The 22930-nt window shown below is 38.9% G+C and overlaps 1 protein-coding gene across 1 annotated transcript; it reads right to left on the bottom strand.

Annotated features, from left to right (window-relative positions):
- Window positions 1-658: 658 nt before the first annotated feature.
- Window positions 659-8027, bottom strand: galr2b (galanin receptor 2b). Its single transcript, XM_036565679.1, has 4 exons — window positions 7857-8027; window positions 5787-5836; window positions 4863-5243; window positions 659-2221 (listed from the first exon to the last, which is right to left on the bottom strand). Exons 3-4 carry the CDS (start codon window positions 5234-5236, stop codon window positions 1459-1461), a joined length of 1137 nt encoding a protein of 378 aa, XP_036421572.1. The 5' UTR covers window positions 5237-5243; window positions 5787-5836; window positions 7857-8027; the 3' UTR covers window positions 659-1458.
- Window positions 8028-22930: the final 14903 nt, after the last annotated feature.

Raw genomic sequence — 22930 nt, 5'->3', positions numbered from 1 at the left:
AAAGGTAGCTAATCAGAGTGCCAAGAGCTCACAACTGCAAGTCATTATTGATTGATTGATTGATGTGATAAGCTCTTGACTGTGCTCTTCATTCTGAAGCCATGCTTAGCAACTACATTCTTCCTTCACAGACACAGGGATAAGCAGACCTCACTTCAAACCAGAAGTTCCAGCACCAGCTGCTTAAAGAAGGAGATTACACAACTGCACTGAAACTTGACAGTATCACATAGTGTTCCAGGGACACTGAAAAGACATCTAGACAGTCGAGTTTCACCAAAGTACAGGCAGAGGACCATCTAACACTTTCACAGATGCCATGTTTAGAAGCATGCTGATAAAAACACCCACAAGGTCGACAGATTCTGTGTAGACTTGCCACAAATTTGCAAAAAGCTGTTAAAACCTTGGAACTGGATCCAATATAATACCTTCTACAGTCCAGCAGGAGAGGCGTTCATAGCATGGCAGCTTACCAGACTCGCTCCTGTGAAACAAAATGAACAGTTGGTCTCACTGCAGCTCTGTCTCAGCTTGGTCATGTAAATTTACAGGCTGTAAACTGGACACAGACTATGAAGCAATTTGGAATTTGAGAGGCTCTTGTGATGTTTTGTTTCTATTTAACTGTTAAACAGGCCAAGAAATCATACATCAGTACAATATTCCTTTTATTGAAATTCACCAACATCAATATCTTATCTTAAATATCAAACATAACATTCTGTACATTTTACTATGCAATACTGAAGGAGAGTAAGACATAAAGATAAGGCAGTCATTACAAGAGCCATAAGAAGATTGTAAATTTGTGAAGTTTTCTATAGAAAGTGCTAAGTTGTGATACGAGCCCATGTGTTTTCATGTGACTGATAGCAGAAGTCTGGGGAAATCAGGGATAGAAACCCCGAGAATCAGTGCAATTATTGACACAGCCTATGTAAGAAGATTACAAGCAATATAAAGTAGACATATAACAGAGGTAAGGGAGGAAATCACAAGTGTCTTACTGAAAGGCAATATGCTAGAAAAGAAGTCAGAGTTATTTATATGCCAATATAGAATTTTTGAGACGTTAAAGTGCATTACTGAAATTACTGGCTGCAAAATTCAACAAGATCATTGAATCAATACAGAAACATTATATATTGCAACATGCTCTGATGGCCGACCTTTTATACAGTGAAAATAGATACTTGCAGCTTTGAAATAATACATTAACACATTTTAACACAAGCATGTAAACATGGTAATCACAAAAAAACAAACAAAAAACCCACAATAAACATACCAAAAATGTATTGAACACTTGTTTACTTTTGTCCTTCAGGAAAGCAGATGAGGTAACAATTGTCTACAGTGGTCCATGCTCCACAGTCATGTCCAGTAGCTGCAGTCCATTGGTTTCACAGTTCAGTAAGGCTTTCTGTATAGCACCATCAGCTGTGCTCTGTATTCTCATGGCTGGTTCTGGAAGGGTAATGTTATGTCCATTGTAGCGTCCTGTGGCTCAGTAAGTGGACGGTCGACCATTTCACGCTCATTCTGCCTGCCGTTCTCCTCGTTCATGTGCGAAACCTCAGTGGAACCGCCTTCGAAGCCGGGCACGGTGTTCGCCACATGAACCACATGCACCTTGTTGCGGCCCTTTTTGCTGAGGATGCAGCTGAAGACTTTCTTAAAGCCCTTGCGGAAGTGCTTGGACACAAGGGCATAGACGATGGGGTTGAGGCAGGAGTTGGCGTAGGCCATGCAATGCGAAAGCAGCCTGAACGCGTAGGTGGTCTGGTTGAAGGGGAAGTCTCCATAGAGGTAGCAGAGGATGACCACGTGGTAGGGCAGCCAGCAAATGCAGAAGAGCACGGTGACGATGATGATCATCTTGGTCACTTTGCGCTTGGCACGCTTGGACTCGGACATGCCGTCCAGAGGGTCCACGGCCGTCCACAGGTATTTGATGGTGCGTGTGTAGGACAGGCTGACAATGAGCACGGGGATGACGTAGCCAAACACAAAGGTGCACGTGTCCAGCACCTTGCGGTTATGCTCTTCCCAACCAGGAACACATACGTTGCTGTTCTCAAAGTCGATGAGGTCATAGTAGCTCAAGTAAGGGCCGGCAAAAATGAGAGATAGACCCCAAATTATTACCATGGCAACGACTGCATTACAGGGCGTTCGTAATTCTCTCGAGCGCAGGGGGTACCGAATGGCCAAGTATCTGCAAAATGAGAGATTACATTATTTCATTAACTTCTTTTGACAAAGAACGTGCCTCACAAATATTAACTGATGAATTTCTCACATGTCAAGAGGAAAAAAGAGCAATACTGTGTCTAACTGACAGCTTTGTGTAAGTTTGAGTTAAGTTAATTGTAACCCTATGAGATTAATCTGGTGGTAATAGCCTTTCCGGAGAGGAAATGAAGTTCTGTTGTTTATCTTTACTTGCTGGGGAGGTAATTGCCAGTGGCAATTCACAGTGTCCATTGTGGCTGGCACAATTTTCCTCACCAAGTGTGGAAGTGTCAAATTATTTTCTCTTACTCCAAAGGTAAACACTCAGAGAAGATGGAGGGTATTGCCCCTATGGTTGAAGTCCGATAGCAGCTCATTTCACCAGTCTGAGGGCACAGCCTTGACAGATCAGTGCTGTTGTTTCTTTTTCCCATTACATTTAAGGTCAGCTACTCATCTCGTTTGGAATCATCATGATATTCCAAAACATAATCTGATTGCTTAGTTACTGTTACTCTTTCCTAGACTTCACCTGGCAGCAAAGACCAGCATGCTTCCTAATGTGCATAATTTCACCTAAAAAGGTATTATTACCAATTTGTTGAAGTTCTGACATATGAGTAAAAGTCTGTGTTGAGTGGATTTGGTAGCTGTTTTAAAGCTCTTGGCTAAAGAGTGGAATAATTGGCTCCTGGTCTGAGGAGGTGTTTCATTAACGACACGAACAAAGGAGACAACCTTTTGTGACATAAACCATGGTGCTGTAATTGCTTTTAACCTTTAGACCTTCAGGACCTTTCTGTCTTCAGGAAGCACCAGGTGTCCAGTTCATTAATTGCCCTCATGTGGTTTCAAAATTTGTATAGTTCTGTGTTGAGGAGACTACTGAAAAAATGTGGCATATAAAGACACTTGTGGCTAATAAAGAGCTGCTAATATGAATAACGTGTATAAAACCTCTTTTTAGCTTGCTCACACAAAATAGCTAAGGTTTGAACTAAAAAGTTATTATATTGTGACAAAATGGGTGAAGATCTTGTTTTAAAAGGGCAGTCAAGAGAACAGTGAGAGAAATCACAGCAAGAAACACAAAAACCCCACTCTCCCCTGCTTTACTACATTCATACTGGGATTTATGGAAATGAAAAAGATTGTGGCAGTAGAGCCTATGACTGAGTAAGTAGATTTTTTTTGAAAGAAGTAGCATTACTGAGTTAAGAGAAAATAAAAAAGGATAAGATATGGTGTCTGTGTGCTGCTGCAGGTCTCCCTGTAAAGCCTGAAATAATAATTTAAAACTCAGAGGCATCAGGTTGGATTTGGTCTGAGTTTTCCGGAACACGTCATATATCTTTATGTATTAACATACAGGCTCAGAAAAGAAGGTCTGGTACAATGTTTAGGCCTTAAATACAAAATTATACTAATGAAGATATGATGACAATAGTAGATCATTCACTTACATCTTTGGAAGATGCCTTTGCCAACTATCAACTTGGTTCAGTTCTCTTTGAATACTGTGTTTTTCACGCTCTCGCAATCATCAGATTTATCCACTTGAGGAAGTGGTTCAAAGAACAACCAGCATTACAAGATGCTCTTCCACACATGCAATTACACATTTACACCAGAGAGGTCTCGAAATCCCCACAACTTACATAGTGCAGCTTTACTTATCAGTGATATTGTCAGTATTTTAGAGATAAATGAGGGAAGGAGTGTTATTTAAGGGATTTAAGGGAAGTGTACAAACATGGTTTGTATTAAGCATGAAAGTGGTCAAGCACACCAACTGTAGTTATCCAAATCTGGCACAGGCATTAGCTAGATCATTAAAACCGAAGACATTAATGCTAGAAATCATCAGCATTTTAAAGTTATATTGGTCATTATTGCCCTTGTGTGCAAAGCAAGACAGAAGAGTAGGATTTGGTTGTTTTCTTTTGCAAGCTTTATGTTTTGGGTGACTAGCAAGCCGGTCTCTCCTACTGCACTTTTTCCTGTTGAACTGTTTGAGTGATGTTTAGTAAATGTCCCAGTGTCCCTCATCCATGATAGAAAAACTCAGGGTCGGCCAAGAATGTGTCATTAAAAACAACAGCCCTGGTGCTGGAGGACATGGAGAAATCTTTGCTACCATTGCTCTAAAGTCTACTTTAGGTTCACTCTGCTGGTGGTCATAAGCTGAACTACTTTCTCCCAGATGAGTAGGTGGAAGCATTCTAGTTATGTGAAAGAAAATTTTAGGGTGGCAACCAGGCAACCAGCAACATAGAGTCAGGTAGAGCCAGTGCCAGTCTGGCCACCCCTATGGCTTCATCCGTGATGTAAAACCAGAGTGAGCATAGTGAGGTAAAAATGAGGTAAAACAGATGTCTTCATAGTTAGACTACTTAGATTATTCCAAAACATCATGATTAAAATAACTACCACCTGCTGCAGATGTATTCAAACTACTTACGTACAACCTAATATCTTAGTCTCTTTGAACTAAGAGCCAGCTTAGTTCATCATACATCTGTTGTATCATTTCCAGCACACACAACAGAAAAAGAACTGAAGACCACCCTGTTATCTCATCTAATGTGCTATATTGCTTGTAAATGGTGAGCTGGAGCACTCACCTGTCGACAGAGACGGCAGCGAGTGTGAAGCTACTGGCGTACATGGTGAGGTTAATGAAGAAGTGCACCACTTTACACATGAAGGAGCCGAACACCCAGCCCTCCAGCGAGTAGATGGTGGCTTGGAAAGGCACGCAGAAGATGATGAAGAAGAAGTCGGCCACGCTGAGGTTTAGGATGAACAGGTTGGTGGTGTTGTAGCCCACTTGGCCGCTGCGGAGGAGCACGGCCAACACCAGACTGTTCCCCACCGTTCCCAGCAGGAAAATGAGTGAGAAGACCACAGACACGATCACGCTGGCCGGGTTCAGCTGGTAGCTCTCCGAGGAGTTCCAGTGACCCACAGCTTTGCTCAGATCCTCGTGCTCGGACATTGTGTGCCTGTAAAAAAGTCATGCCAGTTAGTAGGCACCGAGGGGGCTGCATTTTGAATGCATTATGCTGTTCTGCAGTTTTCATTTAATATTCACTCAAGATATGTGGCTCATGGCTTCTCATATTGAACCCGACTGGTATATTTTCATGAATTTTGAATGATGTAAAGGCATTAGCTTTGTTTCTTTTGATGACATGGCATCATGAAGGAGTTCAAATCAGGACAGAAATGATCAAGACGGAGTGTGACCATCTTCATTAGGTCTGACTCAAAGGGTGGTGATGTTCAGCATGAGCCATGAAAGTGAGTGCAACTACAAAGCCTGGTGAGATAAAACCATGTCAGATGTGACACCACTCGCTGTGTTTTAAAACAATCACTGAGGAAACAGATTAGCTCGCAGGCCTTGATACTCTTGAAGTACTTGTGCTCATAGGAGATTATTACTCATATCGGAATGGATTTTAAAAAGGATTTGGATGAGATGAAAGCAAGGTGCAACAATGTGGACTGAGCATTAGCTGAGTGAAAGGAAAGGAAAATCATACCAGTGCTTTCAACAGTTGAGTGTTTTCGTCACCCTCAGAAATCGATCAAGCTGTGGAAAAAAAGACAATGACTTCATTTTTCATTTCTTTCATGGAGAAGTTTTCCCTTATATTTCTGGTAAATGAAAGATCTGCTCTATCTGTATTCTCAGTTCATTTCCCACCTATGTCATGCGTTAGCTCATAACAGCAGAATGTCTGCAGTGTAAAATATGAATTCCAAATGGATGTGGGGGGTGGTGGAGCCACACTCTGGCAGTCATTTGATGCTGAAAACAAGCAGGCTCACAGCACCCCAGGCACTGAGTGAGAATCTTTTATTGAAGAATTAAGACAAACCTGGTCTGAAATACCAAAGACACCTACTGAGGCAAGATTTAGAAAGCATGGGAGATGAAGTGCTTTCAAGGGTTTTCAAAGGGAATGGGATTAATAAATGAAGGGCGTTGCATCCTGTTGCAGTAAAGAAGTCCTTGGAGCTGCTCCAACTAGCCCAAAAAAGCACCACAGTATATCAAAAAGCACTTCACCTTCCCCTGACCATGTTTGCTATAAAAACATCAAGGGTTGTGATATAAAACTTGACCTGTATTACCCACACGGAAACATTCTGAGTCACTTTGTTGGTGCATGCTCTTGATTTTAATGGCGATTTGACAGTTTATCTCAAATGATTCATTGCTGACGTTCTCCACGAGGCAGCTGCATCAGTGGATGAAAGCTGGTGCAGTCCTGCTGACTGAGATCCAACAAGGCAAGAAGTAAACAAGGCAGAGCAAGACTATCTTTGTCACGAGAGCATTCCGCACCACGTGAATAGGGATTGCGCAGAATTTTGCGTATTTGAAGAGCAAGGTTGGGGAGAGGGAGGAGGTGGGAAAGAGACGAGGATAGCAGGAAGAAAAAAGGAGAGATAGAATAAGAGAGAAAAGGAGAGAGAAGTTTGCCCTTCAAAACGAACCAGGTGCTCTGTTTGTGTGTGTTGCCCTTAGGCGAAGTGATGGCCAGCAAGCCTCTAGAACCTCCTCCTCGCTCATGGTCCTACTTCAGTTTCCATTCACGTACAGTTACTAACGCATATGTAAAAGGCACTCCAGCCACATGATGGAACCTAGTCATTAGATGTTTAGTGCAGGTTCCCTGCTGGCAGTTCAACTCAGCTTCACTGTAATTTCGTCTTGCGACAGCTGTGTAACAACAGTTTACCTAAGACCGTACCACCAAAACAATACTAAAGGAGGAAAAACACTGACTGGCTGACTGACTGACTTTAGGTCCCCCCTGATTATAGCTTATGTTCAGCCTCCTGGCCTGGATCCCTCAGATCTATCAGTCTATCTGGCTGGCAGCAGCTGTTAAACTTAACTCAAAGCCGCTTCTGCACCATTGCCTCTAGAGGAAACGCTCATAGCACATCTTTAATTCCTCCTCAGGGACTCGCCTTGAGCTGGTCGCTGTCGTCTGCCCACCACAGAGCACAGAAAGAGCCGGTGTCCATCAGAAAGAGGGATGGCTGATGCCCTGATGAACCGTAGAGGCTGAAACAGTGGTTCCATCTTGCCATTTGACAGGTCCTTGGAGGGAAGCGCTGGCTTTCAATCTTTCAATTAAGTTCTAGACAATGGCTGATTTCCATAATAGTCTGATCATATCTCATGGTTTCATTCTTTCCATCTCTGCCCTGGAACAGAACTCTCTGGTTTATGAAAAGCTTAAAGGCATGTTGCAAATTGTGCAGTTGCTTGTTGTTAAGAAATGCACAAAGGTAGCATTTTCTTTTGAGGATTCATGTACAGTATGTGCATATATACATTCTAGTCTATAAATGAAAGAAAGCTGGTGATGGAGGGTAACGAAACATCTCAGAACTAAGATCTTACTAGCGTTTGCTGGAGAAAGACTTTTGAATTCAGAACAAAGAGCACAACATCAGAAAGACCCTCACCACAGCCATCCTGATCAAACCTCCCCCTTTATGCCTGAGATGAGTAGAAATGTCTAAATGTATGTTCCAGTGTGCATGCATCACAAATCAGAACGAGTGAATTTTTATCAGGATCCTTTACTTACTCAGGCAACGGGATGCACCATAACTAATTATCCATTGGTCAGCCCCATTGTCATGCTGATGTCCTGTATTCCACTCTTAAAAATCCTGGGAATTCTGCTTTCAATACTTCAACAGCATCTCCTTCTCTCTGCTCCCATTGCTATTCTGCTTCTCTGTGTTCTCTGTGTGTTTCTCTATCCCTCTTCCACTCGCTCCCTCGTTCTCTCTCTCTCTTTCTCCCTCTCATATGGAAGCTCCTCCTCCACATTCTGTTCGACGTTCACACATCACTGCAGAAGGAATGGAGACACAGAATAAAGGTGCAGAGTGTTGCACTCTCAACAACACACACACACACACTCATGGTGCATTAAAAAGATCTCAAATGCAACTCTTCCAAAATGGTTCTTGGCTTGGATGTATGGACAAAAAGTAAAAAAAAAAATAATAAAAAAAGATCCTTACCATTTCAATAATTTCTCCTAGACTGAAATGATATTAGATGTAAAGACTTTTGCCTGCTGCTCAGATGGTCCTGAGAAAAAGACCCCAGTAATCTCATGTGAGATCTCAGTAAAGTCACATTATGTGGTCAGATTTGCCATATTTATCTGCAACTGAACTGCAGACAGGAATTTCAATATGAACTCAACCATTTCTCATCCAAGACTAAGAGCCTTCTCAGTTTAGATGCTGTGAAGTATCTTATGTCTCCTTTTTCTCTAATACTATTTCTCTTAAGTAATTTTAGGAGAAATGTCTGTGACAAACTTGTTACATAAAGGAAATATACTGAAAATCAATATTTACTCTCCTGAGCCATCAAAGATCAACATTTTCCTCCAGGGATTTAGGAAAAAGCCTTCAATTGGTATAAAACCTTTACACCATGTGGAGATTCTAAACTAGTTCACATTCGCACATCTTGTCCACAAAAATCGTTCTTTGGAAGGTTCTTCTGTCATCACTCCAAAGAACCACCTTTCATTTTTTACTGTTTTTAGCACCTTTAGGGTGTTGAAGGAAAATTTCTGTGCTGAAATCCTAATTTCAAATTTGTAAGCTTCTCTTACAGATATGGACTTATAAATGATAACTATGAGTCTTGGATGATTAATGACTGCAATCTGTCTGGAATGAACATATTCAAAGATGTTCCCACTTCTGACTGTCGTTTCTTATGCACTGTCTACACCCACTGTCAAAATTTTAATCAGAAAAGACCCTATTGAATATTAAATTAATCAAATGACTACATGTTGCAAATGCCCGTATGGACATTTAGCATGAAAAAGGTGCACCAAGCAACAATATCTCTGACAGCCATGGGTGTCGCTAAGCCAGTTTTAGGGGGGCTTCAGGGTCTATAGTTTCTTCTCATTTATAATATACTGTAATAGCAGGGTGTAACCTGGGGGAGGCGCTGCTACTGCTGCCCTAATACAGCACTGCCTCTGCTGTACTACCTAACTGACATTCTAATGTAACATGAAAATTGGATCCTGATTTGACCAATCAGATGAAACCTTGTAAGTTGTAAACCAATCATATCAGACCTGGGGGAGGGTCTCTGTTATTGCACTGCAAAGTAATCAGAAAACGCTGAAGCTCAAGACAGGATTTTAGCCAAAAGGTCACTAAAATAAATTAGACCTTATTAAAAATCTATAATATACAGAGTGAATATACCTGCCTATAATATGGATGTGTGGTAAATGATGGCCAGTACGGCTGGCTGTCAGATTTTTACTCAGTTACTTGTTAGTTAACAATAGATAACTTTTGGTGTACATGAGACAAAGAAAAGTAGTTACACTACGTGTCCACTTGCACACTTGCCTGCTGCATTCTGCAACACTGGAACTCTCCGCACGCCCACAGCTGGTGCCCCGATATGCTGTTTACTGGAAATTTACAATGAAACTACAAATACATACATTTGCTTTTTTATGCTTGTATAATTTTCAGTCATCCACACAAGTTAGCTCACTCAATCTCACTAGCAAGCTAGCTAGCTAGCTACCTTAGCAAGTAATCTACGAGCTCCGTATGATTTAAATTTTGTCTTCCACTTGAACTGTGTAAACTTTATTCAGTCAAACATCTTCCCTCCAAACTCTCACTGTAAACAGTTCAGTGTAAAACCAGATATTTTCATTATTATATGAAACTGTCATAGATTGAGAAAAGATAGAGAAAGAGAGCTGCTGTTTCTCTAGAAAGTTAGCTATGTTTGCTATTCATGACGAAGACCAAGTGCAATGTGGTGGCCTCATTCATTTGCATAAAGTTGAAAGCAGCTGAACTTTTTCCGCCCACACCGCAAACCATCATGCACTGCAAACCATCATGCACCGCATGATGAAATGAATAGGATGTGGCGAGGTGAAGTTGCAAGTCTGCCATTAGGTTTCCGGTAACATTAGCTAGCTAGCTGACAAGCCAACTATTTTAATGGCACTTCATTGTGAAAGTGTAAACGAGCGAGAGAGATAGAAACCAGGATTAGGCTAAATTATTTGAAAAAGTAGTAATGGCTGAATAATGAATACACTGTCCTAAATGTATTCAGTGTTGTATTACACTACAGCACATAAAAAGTAACTTATTCAGAATATATTCAGAATACATATGGATATTACGTTGGGGAAAAAATGCCATTTTAATATAATGATATTTCATGTTGTTCCATGCTGTTAGTACTTGGCATTTTTGTTCATGTAATTCCTCTGATAGTTTTCATGAAAAGTTCAATTATTCAAATGAATACAAAAATGAATACAAATTCTCAACACTTTTTTGGCTCTTACCACTTGGTCTCACCCTGACCAATCTTCAACAAGAAAACCCATCATCACCTCTGCTCTGACTGCTGAACATGTGTATCAGCAGACGACCTTTTCTTCTCCTCTCTTTGCTTTCCTACTTTCAGTTGTAAAATAACCAATTATGGGTTATTTCAGCTTGGCATAACTAAATATACATGAACTGAATAAATAGTACTGACTTTGCATTAACTATTGTACTATGTGGTACATATACAACTATGTGGTAAGACTGTGCTCACACAAAATGTATTTCAAATAGACAAGATATCAAATCATCAAACTGCATTTTCACAGTTTATTAATACCTACAACACTTTTGCCATGTTAAGTGTTTATTTGCTAATACTAAAAACTAAGATATTGGAATGCAAATTAATTTGAAAAGGTATTCCATACAGTAAAGTGCATGAGACATGTATTTTGGCTATTTTCATACATATTCAATGTGTTACATACATTTATTTTTGTATGGTACATTATATGTTTAATAATTCTCCACATGTTTAAAAAATGTATTTTAATATTTGGTTAATGTGCCAATATATTCTGAAATAAATTTTAGTGTTTGGGATGTATTTTTAACGTGAACTGCAATGTATTTGAAAAGTATTTCAAATATATAAAAATGCATGTCCATATATATATTTTTCCATATGGTTGGGGCCAGTTTGACCAAATAGCCCAATTTTTATACATTTTCTGGCTGTTCCTACTCTAAAATATCATGATGCTGGGGACAATACCCACAGACCCCCTTAGTGCAGGCTTAGCCCTCTATCCATGAACCTCTAGTGAGACCCCTGCTAACAACTAACAGCTGTGCATGGAAGAAGAAACCATAAACCCTGGCAAAGCTGTGGAGACTCACACAGAGGATTCTCTTATAGCCACTGTTCTGCTATTGAAAGTCAAGGCTGAAAACGCAGAAGATGTGAAAGCGTGATTCAGAATGTGTTGTACCAGGTCATGTCAAGGAAATTTTATTTTCTATTTGTACAAGCAAAGTAATTTCTTTGGTTCTTCAGGAACCTTTATCTAACATCAAATCTCATCAGTTAACACAATTCTGCTCAGTTTAATTGAAAACAGTTTGACTGAGAATGTTGCCACTTCTGACAAAATGTCCTCTATGTACAGTATTTTGCTAATGTTTTAGGCACCAAAGAAAATTATATTTACAAAGTTATTTAATTATTTAATCAGTAAGTGTTTTATTTGCTGAGAATTCATTAATTATACCATACAATACCATACAAGTAATGTAAAGTATCATATGTTAATTATCCTAATGGTTTAACAGGTGACCAATAGTTGATTCTGAATGAATTTGATGGTCTCCTAAAGGCATTTTAAGGTATTCTACAGAAAATTAGTGGTCTCTGGAGACTATTAAGTCAGTTTCCATTAGAAAGCAAAGCCATTAGGTTTTAATCCTGATCCTTTTAAATACAATAAGCAGTGTCAGTGTGTTTCCTTAACCTTTCCAAACCTCTTGTCATGGCGGCCCAGTACTATTTGCAGTTGCCATCCAACACCTAGTTTGGCAAAGTCAGGAGTCGCAACCCGAATGTTTTTTTTTTTTTATTGTCTTGGCTGTAAATATGTCTCATTATGTTCTATTGTGTTAGTATAGGCTATCAAATTTAATTTAAACGAACACAGACTTACTTTGCTCTGCTTTGAGCCATAGCTGCTTTTCTCGCATCTCCGGCAGGAAATTTTTCCAAAAGTGGAATAGTTTCTTGTAAAATGTCTCTCAACATTCAAGTTTTCACAAGGCTGAAATCTTTTTCGAATTTTCCCGTTCCACCATTTAAGCACCATTTAAGGTGGAATGGGAAAAGTTGAACAAGAAGCTGGCGAACGAGAAGCTGACTTCAGCTCTGTCACTTTTTAGTGTTTGACAGTTTATCTTTGCAGATCAAACATATCAGGAAACCAGCTGAGTGCTTATAAATGCAAATAAGTCATTTGTCCCCAAATGATCCATGTTCATCTTCAGTATTTCTCTTTGCCCTTTCACTGGCTTCTAGTTAGGCGAGATTGTTAACTGTGTTGCTATGGGACCAGCAGTCTGTGCACCAATCTTCAGTGTAAAAGGTGGATGAATTAGCAGTTATACAGTAACTCCAACGTTTAAGACCATTTATTGTTACAACTGTTAGAACAATCAGCAGAGCTTTATTTTATTGCAAAGGAGGATTATTTTATTTTTACCTAAAAATCTGATTCTGCCGCGGAGCTGCAACAGGGCAGTAAAAGAGCCACAGTTGCAGACCCCTGGGCTAAGCAATACTTCAGGGGTGGGGAACTCCTGTCCTTAGGGCTAAATTCCTGCACAGTTTTGTGATTTTCCTGCAGAAGAACTTCTGATTCAACTCATCAGTTAATTACCAGGTTTGGTTAAAGTGAAATTGTGCTGGACTCTGAACCTCAGTTCCCCACCTCTGCAGTACTTGATAGTATGAAATTGCATAAGTGTACAGTACTGTAAACCCAATATGAGAAGTGAGTCTGTGTGCACTATGTGTTACCTCAAACCCAGAATTATTTGTTGTCAAATCTCCTGATGGGTGTTTCAAATGCTATACATGGTTGATATGTGAATGTTTGTTCTGGAATAAGTTCAAAAATTTGTCCAGTCTTTGTCCAAACAAGCCCAATTGGGAGTTGTTTATTTGCTGTTTTTCTAATTGGACCAATCAGAATATTCTGAGGAGCTATGGGAATCATTCAGTTGATGACAACAACTGACTACAGTGCATGGTAATGGAAAAATAAACCACAGACCACGACAAAGCTCTTGAGACTAACATAAAGGCTTCAATCATAGTCACAGTTTAGCTATTAGAATGCCAGACTAAACACAGAGAGCAGTGTGAAAGCTTGTTAGATTCAGGCTGGTTTGTACCAGGACAGTTTTTTGTTTGGGATAATTGTTTCTTTTTTTTCTATTAGTACAGGTGAAGTAATTTCTTTGCTTCTATGGTATGACATGACAATGGCCACTAAACACAAGTTGGAGTTTTCAAGATGTTGCTGCTTTTGACAAACCTTCTCTTGTGTATTAAGGGAATCCAAAAAGGGTAAAGTGTCATGTCAACATAACACATTCTGCATGAAACAAACTTGACTGCACAATTATTGTTTGTTTGAAGAGTTAAACATATAAAATAAACATAAAATGTAGTATATGCATAGGTTTGGACACTGTCCACAGTTGTTTTTGCTTTTTTGTTTTTTAGTAAAGTCTCAGAACTTACTTGACTCATTAGGCCTTCATCCAAGTCAGGTGTAGACAATTATAGAAAGTAATAAATGTGACCCTTGAAATTTCTGAGAGTGCTGTGCTCACCCTTAACAGCCATGGACGGATTGAAGTGGCTGACTGAGGATCTGACGCTAAAGATAATTGAATCTTATAAGGCAAGAGCAGACAACATCTTAACACTTTCTACTTGTAATGTTCACTATGTGAAACGTCTATAAGAAATAAGGAGAACCGTTGAAGTCAAGACAAGATCTGGAATACCAAGAACAATCTCTGAAAAAACTGTGTTAGACTGGTCAGGTATGCAAAGCAAAACCCCCACATCACTACCAAGGACCTACAGGATAATTTGGCTGGCATAGAGGATGATGCTGTGCAGTGTTGTTGGGCAAACATTATCACTGAATGATCATCAGAAGAAGAATTTAATTGTCATCTCATCACAAAAGTCCACATCTGAAGTATGCATACATAAACTTAGATAAGCCAGAGTCATTTTGAAATCAGATTATTTGTTTTGATAAAACAAAAACTGAACTTTTTGGCTAAAATCACCAAAGGTGTGTTGGACAAAAACAGGAGGAACATTTGATGAAAAGAACACCTTGACAACTGTTAAGCAAGGGAGTGGATGTATTACATTGTGGAGATAGAAGACAGAATAGATTCCAATTAAGATCAGCAAATTTTGGCAGCAAATGTGAAACAGCTAGTAGAAGAACACAGTGATCACATACATAAAAAAAAACATGAATTTAAGTCAAAATTGAACTACTTTGAGAATGAAACAGAACAGCCCTCACAGTCCCCTGACTGAAACATGATGTGCATGCAAAAATGAATATTTCTAAACCAGAAACATTCTGCAAGGAAAGGTAGGGAGTTAAATCGTAAATCAAGAATAGAATAACTGTTAGCTGGCCACAAGAAACATTTGGAGGCTGTGATTTTGGCCAAAGGGGGTTACTAAGCAATGATTGAAAGGGTGTCCAAAGATATGCACAGGCATACTTTTTTATTTTTTTTCCAATATGCTAAATTTATCAAATAAATAACACTTGTTAACTTGTTAACACTTGTCAGTTTTAAAAGATTAGAATATTTGAACTAGGGTTAGAAAATAGTTAAGGTGATGTTAGTGAATAGATAATAGTTGCTTATTTGAATGTAAGTCAAAGACAAGGTATGTGTTTACAAATCATCTACCTTGACCTTTCAAACAGTGTCGCAGATAATTTTGTTTTCCCATTTCTATGAGAGAACTAATTTCTTTGCTTCACCAGACATCAGCAGATGTTTACAAGTCATAGCGTTTTCAGATAAAACCTTGCTGTCCCTCTATATGCCTCTCTTATCCTTCAGGTGACATCAGCATGTAAATTGTTCAGCATTGTGCTCAAAAACAATCTCTGACAATACAGAGGCATCAAATCAAAGTGCAAATTCATCCTTGCACTGCACCATTCATCACATTGTCTGCTATTTGAATGCACATTTCACCGTCTCCTTATGACAACTGTGCCCCATAATTATTCCCTACATCTCTGGTCTTTATCTACGAGTTCTGAATAGCTATGCAGGGCCTGGAAACAAAGATGCTCTGGGTCACTGTGAGATATGACCGTTTTAATGAGGGGGGCTAAGGGGGGCACTGGAAAATGAATTCCTTCTAGCAATGCAGAGTGTGTGGATTGAATACAGAAACAAACATTGGCTTTCAATATCTTTGCTATGCTTGTTTGTTTTTATTAAACAGGTCAGGGGGGCTTAAATACATGGCTTAGTTGATGTGTACTGTATCTATTACAGAAGCCTTGAGGAACTGGATATTTGGTATTTTTCCCTCGCCACAGCTCAGTTTTTCTCTCCTAAACTGAAACGTCAACCTTTCGCCCTCAGCGTTGATAAGTATGAGGAACCGGAGTTGCGATTCAGCTGAAAGGTTGCACTTTCAATGTTTATGAGATATGAATTATGGAGAGTTTAGATGACTGTGAGATAGATAGACAGACAGACAGGCAGGCAGACCTAATGTAGACACCTCCTCATCCAATGTTTCTCCTGAAACAAGGGTTTTTGTAAGGAGTTTTAAGTATTAATAAGGCCATTTTGCTGCAGTACCAGCCTCTACTCCTCTGTGAAAGGCTTTACTCTAGGTGTTAGAACATTGTTGTGAGGATTTGATTGCATTCAGCCACAAGAGCATTGGTGAGGTCAGGTACTGATGCTGGATGATTAATTATGGATCACAAACGCCATTCCAACGTTGTGTTCCTCTAGCTGACGCTTGGCTTTGGGAAAGGTGACCTTAGGCTCATGTGTTGCTCCTCCAGAGCCATAAGGTGAGAGACCTTTCACTGTGGTAGCTAAATTTGTCTGGGCTGTGGGATGAGACACTTTTCACCACGTTAGTAGAGTTTGTTTGAGCCATATTATGGGAGGCTTTTCACCACGTTAGCAGATTTTGTCTGGGCTGTGGGCCGGGGGACTTTTTTGCTGTGTCAGTGATTGTCGCAGAAACCTTTGAGCAATTATTTTTGTTGTGTAGTGTTTATCAGCATTTTGTAGGCCATCTTGTCTTGAAGGCAACCTCACATTGCTTTGTTATACTTTAGTTAAGTTAGAATATCTACCATTTGTTGTTGTTTTTCCCTTAAGTGGGCAAACAGGATAAACACATCAAAAGGAGTTGGTAATCATCAGTGTATGACACATGCAGAGCAATACTGTTTGACTGCCAGTCTATTTACATATTAGGTAGCTGTAAATGAGATATAAAACTTGCACACATTGAATATGATACACCTGTATGTATTGTTCCAGCTGAGATAATGAGAGAGGACAGTAATCATTTGAGCAGTCATACAAAATGGTGCGGATTTGTTTTCATGTGTGGCTGGATGACCCAAAATCACCTGTGAGATGTTAAATCTGCAGCCCTTCTTATAGCTCAAAATCATATCTAAAAATAGATGAGTAGATGGATAAAAAATAGGATCTCTGTGGGACCTGCTGGAACTACATGTGTATTATTCGGCTTTCTGAGTTCACGCCTACGCTTTTGAGACAGCAGCTTAGAAGGATTTTTGGTGTGAGTCAAGTGCAGGTTATCTGAAAGCTCCTTGAGCTCTGTCTGCCATGATATGTCTCCCATAATTGTTAGTTCTACTCAATCTCTCCCTCTTCAGCAACTCAATAGCTTCTATCCAGACATTCTACCATTAGCACCTCATTCCCTGCTCTTTGTGGTGGACCAGCAGCTGCATTACAAATTTGTGGTATTTAACCCACATTTTGCTGTTTCTTCATAATCCTCGCTCCTTACATCTGAATCGGACTTTAAAAGAAAGCCATCTGCATTCTTATAGAAAAAAAAAATCTGTCTCCCAGTTGTCATAGCAACGCAACTAGCAAAATGTGGGCCAACGAATGTGCATTTCTGTATACCTCACAAAATTATCCACAAAAATAATTTGCACTCACAATCACAATCCTAGGTCATTCGCAAAGGACGTCATACTTTCCATGCTCTAATAATCATACACACTGTCAGAAATAAAGCTACTGTGCAGGTACAATTTTGGTTCATCAAGGTACAAACAATGTAAATGTGCCCTCAAAGGTACATCAGTGGTTCTAGTGCATAGTTCTGTGCCATGAATGTTTTTTTTTGTTTTTTTTTCCAGAGAAAAGGTACATATGTGTAACTTTTCTTAACCTAATGTTAAAACAGAACAATGAAATAAAAAAGACTGGAGTCAATACAACTTAAAAATGATATTATTTCAAAAGATTATGAAACAATTATGTTCCCTAACTAAAGGTACTGAATACCCTTGGGGGTACCACCCCAAAGAGAGTGCACCCATTCTAACTATTTGGTCAAGTTCAGGCATATATCACATTTTTGCACTGTTGAACAATAAGAGTTCTCTTAAAAGCTTTCAAAGGCCACCTGGGACATACTGTCATAAAACGTTAGGCAAATATTTTAAATAAAGGTATAGAACATGTCAGTAATTATTAAGTTAGCAAGATATTAAAGAGTAACTACATTCCACTATTTTTGGGTAACTCCACACCTGGCTCAACTGAAAAATGCACAAAAATGAGCAGGGCACTGCAGTGATCTATGGGTTTGGGGCTGCAAGGGAAACCAGGCCAGCTGTGCTGCTGTGTTTTTATAGCTAACAGTAACTACCAGAAAATAAATGGCACTTTTGCAACTTTGAGGTCTTATGAGGCTGATGATTTTTCTGTACTACCATCCCTGTCTTCGACGAGGGAAGGTGTTTCTGATCAGACAGTGTGTCTTGAGCCTTACCAGTATGAGCCACTGACTTAAGCTGCTAAATGTGATGAGGCGATATATATGGAAAAACATCCAAAACGGCGCAGATGTTCTCTCTCGCTCTAGGCTCGTGTGGTTTCATATTTATGAGCACGGCGCGAGCAGAGCCATCTCTCTACATGGCTCTGGGCACGAGTAGGGCGTCATCAGGGGGCGGTAACGTTGGTTGACTGATTTGTAATCCGTGCCTATAGCAAAGTTGAACCTGAGGGTTGCTGCAGAGGGGGAAATGACCATGATAAAAATGTCATTTATACAGTTTGGAAAGATGTGTTTACTTTTCAAACAAGGCTGGTGTATATTATCATTACAGAACAAAGCATTTCAGCTATTAATGATAAAAGGTCTTAGGGTGTAGTTACTCTTTAATGTCTTGAAATGCCAAATACCACATCTTAAACATCTGGTTTAGAATGTGTAACGCCATTTATAACAATATGACTTATTTTTTATTTTAGTCATGACTTCTCCAGGGCCGAGGAACTTAAATGTTGCCTGAAGACTCATTTGTCAAACCATTTCAATACAGCACTGAAAGGTTTTGGAAGAAAACAAAGGTTATCCATTAACTTGAAGGTCACAGGCAGCAAAGCCTCAGCATGACCAGAATGAAAAAGCTACATAGTGAAGGATGGCTGGAGAAAAATGATATGATCCTCTTGAGTATGACATACAAGTACAAATATACAGAAGCCAGCTATATCATTATAAATATATGAACATGCCATTTGTAGAACCAATGTATAGATAAATTGGTCACTCAAGGATTGTGCTCGAAAGATATGTACTAAATTTACCTCTCTAGTTTAATTCTTAGTCAGTTTAACTGTTGAATTGCTGAACTGCATTTGATAACTGAAAAAAACACCCAAAAAACCTTGATGCATGGTTTAAAAGATGGTAACAAGGCAGTCAAAACATAATATAATATTCAAAACTTATCATAAAAATTATTACAATCACAGGAAGGTATAATAGATAAAATAAGCAGAATGGTTGCATCTTTGCACTCATAGTAGTCAGCCTCAGCATGCTTCAGATCTTGACTTAATTTTCAGTAGCTTTCTGAGTCAATGCCATTCATCTGAGTAGCAGTAAGGTCTGCGAATTAAGGCCATGCTGTATATGGGGATTTGTATACTTGAAGGCTGATACAAAACCTTGAAAAGCATGTCTTCATGAAAGGTGGTCACAGAGCAGACGAAGCATAATGTGGTATTAAAACGAGCTTATTTGTGGAATCTCTGTAATCAGAGAAGATTTAATAGATGGATTGTGATTCTTGCATCTTGCGAGAAGAATGTAACATGCAGATACATCTCAACATCAGTACGGCCTGTTCTTGAGGGCAGAGGATCAAAGGAAGAAAAAGGCAGCCTATTTGTAAATGGAATTAAATTTAATTTACAGCATGGGACATGCGCTTTTACCTGGTAAGAGAGTCTAATTATGTTTCAGCGGAAGACAAATGTACTGTCAGGCTCTTACAGGCAGTCTAAAATATTGCTATTACATGATGATCTGAATGTGTCCTCACCAGGGCACCAAAACAGCAATCTTATGTGTTGATTCAGTAGAATTATCCACTACTCTGTTAAACAGCTAACAAAATAAGTAAGAATAGTGATTTATATCACTTTTTATGTAAGTGGTTTCTTCAAGAGCTCAAAAGAGCCTCATGTAAATCACTAATCTTTATAATAACATGTTATTAGTGTCCTTTACCTCCAACATTGGACCAGCGCACAAACTGAGTGGCACAGTACATAAGAGCTATCATGAAGTCACTGCAGCAGTAATTAGCAAACAGCGTGTTTTTAACGCAGCAGTATCTTCAGCTGTGTACTAGGCAAGAGCCAATCAAAATCGATATATAAATGAGGTCATACATATTGAAAAACCCATGCCAAATGAAACTCTTTTGGAAGCCCAAAAGAATATACTGTGTCAAAATAAAACAAGGTTTTTAAGTTTTAATCAAGAAACAATATTTCTTTATCAGAAAAATCTTGATACTACAAAAATATTCCATTTACATAAAAATCTAATTATATCTGTCTATCTTAAATTCTCTCTCTTAACAGTAGGAATATTTCAGCATTTTGGAACTTCTAATTACACATGTGGTAATTATTTTACACATTTAAAATTAAAATGCTGAAATTTTAGTTACTATGGCATGCTATTTAAGCTTTTATTTCCTATTTTTATTGATCTCAGCAAATAATTAATTCTTGATATCAGGAATTTAATTTGCAAATATGAAATTTAAAATTCCACTAGTAAATATTAAATGTCAACTAGTACAAATTCAGGTTTTACTGGTGAGAAAATTTTTACATGTGTAAATTGAATTCCTTTGCAAAATGCACTGTACATTGAAAATGGGACTGAAAGCTGAAACTGCTTGCAATAAACTTAATTTCAACATGTAATTAGAATATCAACATGCCAGATTACTCCTCACATATTTGGACTATAAGCCAAACCAACTTTACATATACAGCAAATGGATTTGTGAAACATCTAATTTGATGCAGGAATCAGAGGATGTTTTAAGTACAATACCAGCAAAATCTACCAATCTGAACCTCTGTTCAAGCAAGTCTTCTTGCTTGTGGAATCTAAGCTGACCCACAAGCTCTATTTTGGATGTTGAGGTAAGGCAAAATAGATCTTGGACAAAGATGGAGGCAATATAAAATTATTACACATGCCAAGCAAAAGGATACAGGCATACAGGTGGGTTTTAGAGAGTAACATAGAAGTAAAGTAATAGTAATTACATTACTTTTTCCAAGAAATAATAAGTAAGGTATTCCTGTTACATTTTGAGAGAAGTTAGTTGTAACTTATTCGGGAATCACTGTTTTTGAGGAACCTGAGTAACACTGCTGGAGGAGGTATTTACATACATGCTTTAAAATAAATTGTTCTTGGCTTGGATGTACCAGTTCTAGGAAAAGCTTTTAACTGGTATGGAAACTTTGCATTAAATGGCTCTTTGAACTTTGAAATGGTTTCTTTAAAGAACCATCCACTTAAATGTTTTTTAAGTGGATGGAATAATTTTTAGCAATGTGGTTCTTCTAGGTCAGGGGTATTCAACTAAAACTTGTGAAGGTCCAGTTACACTAAATGCCTTGCCTTTTTAGGTAGGTTGATTCAAAGTTATATGTTTCACAGTGGCGCTTAAGGTTTTTACTTTTGACCAGCACAACAGACTCAGACACAGATAAAACACATTGGTTTTAAACTTGAAACATACAGTTTTCGTTGCTGGCTTTTTCTTTTTTACCAAGCCATGTTGTTGCCTCACTACTCAGACTAGAAATGGTAAATAAACCTGGATACCTGGATAAAATGTAATACAGGATTGCTACAGAAGCCATGCTGATTCATGTTTAGGAAAACAGAAACGTGACCATCTTTTACATACATTAATCAGATTTTCTACAGAATTTTTTGAAAGCTCACTGAAATACTTTGCTGAGTCTGCACCTGGACTACATACTGTAGCTCCAAAGAACCCTCTTTGGCACCTTCAACTTAAGAGTGATGGAATATAGACAGGCCAGGATCATCAAGTTATTGGCCCCAGGGGAAAATATTTGATGGGCCCCTGCGCAGCTACTTCCTGTGTGTAATCAATGATTTTTATGATAACATACAAAACATCACGATGCAGCACCACAATGCTGCATACTAACCGCAGGGTTGGGCAGGTCAATGCTACAGGAACATATTTTTTTTTCCAATTGCGACAAAACAATAGCAAGACTATGCACACCTTAATGAGAGCACAGCTTAACATAAACGCAACAATCAATGGAACATTTCCCAAGAAAGCATGTATCTGCTCTTCATAAGCAAAACATTTACCCCAATGAAGATGAAGTAAATTTAAATCTGACAGCAGCATTTTTTTTATTTATATCTTACCTCTGATACTAGTTCACAGATCACCGCTGACAAGGATGAATCAACTTTTTCTTTAACTCTGGCTGATGTTTTATATTTGGTTTTGGACATGGGCATTCTCTGCTCTGTCAAAATATCAGGTCTCACTTTTACAGACCCCCAGGAACATCTTTTGAATATCTACTAAGCATTATTTGGAGGTGAAAATGAAGAAAACAATGGAAAATGTCAGGATTAGCATGATGACGGGCCGTAACGCAATGACAAATAAGTTATTTCTTCTGCTATGCCACTAGTAAATTTTCTCTTAATTACTCATGGGGGTCCCTAGGTGACAAAAAAGAGCATACTTTACTTTGCATTATTACAAATGGTTGGAACATCCCAAAATTATTCTAGTTGAATTGCCACCTTCAGAGGCAAGCCAGTTGTTGCAGAATCTCTTTCTCCGGTGTAGGTGACTATAATGGAAATGACAAGAAGGCTATCTGCTTGTTCCAGTGTGTGAAGATGATGTGAATGTTCTTGCTGTGTATCCTATCATACACCTAAGCAGGAGTCCAGCTGAACACTCATCCTGGCAGATCTTATATCACTGGTGTTAACTACTGCAGGAAAAGATAGACCTACAACTGAGCCCTGACAATGACAAACAGTATATGTGACATTTTTTGTTAAAATCATATAAGCATGGTATGGCACTGTTTGAGGCCCTGTAAGTAA

This window comes from Colossoma macropomum, unplaced genomic scaffold (genome assembly GCF_904425465.1).
Source record: "Colossoma macropomum unplaced genomic scaffold, Colossoma_macropomum, whole genome shotgun sequence".
Lineage (NCBI taxonomy): Eukaryota > Metazoa > Chordata > Actinopteri > Characiformes > Serrasalmidae > Colossoma > Colossoma macropomum.
The sequence above is the reverse complement of the archived record's forward strand: the minus strand, read 5'-3'. Positions and strand labels throughout refer to the sequence as shown.

Excerpts from the sequence above, each read along its gene's own strand:
- galr2b (XM_036565679.1), bottom strand. The coding sequence starts at position 5,236 with ATGTCCGAGCACGAGGATCTGAGCAAAGCTGTGGGTCACTGGAACTCC. Across the intron at positions 2,222-4,862 it reads GCTGCCGTCTCTGTCGACAG|ATACTTGGCCATTCGGTACC; the intron begins GTGAGTGCTCCA and ends CTCATTTTGCAG.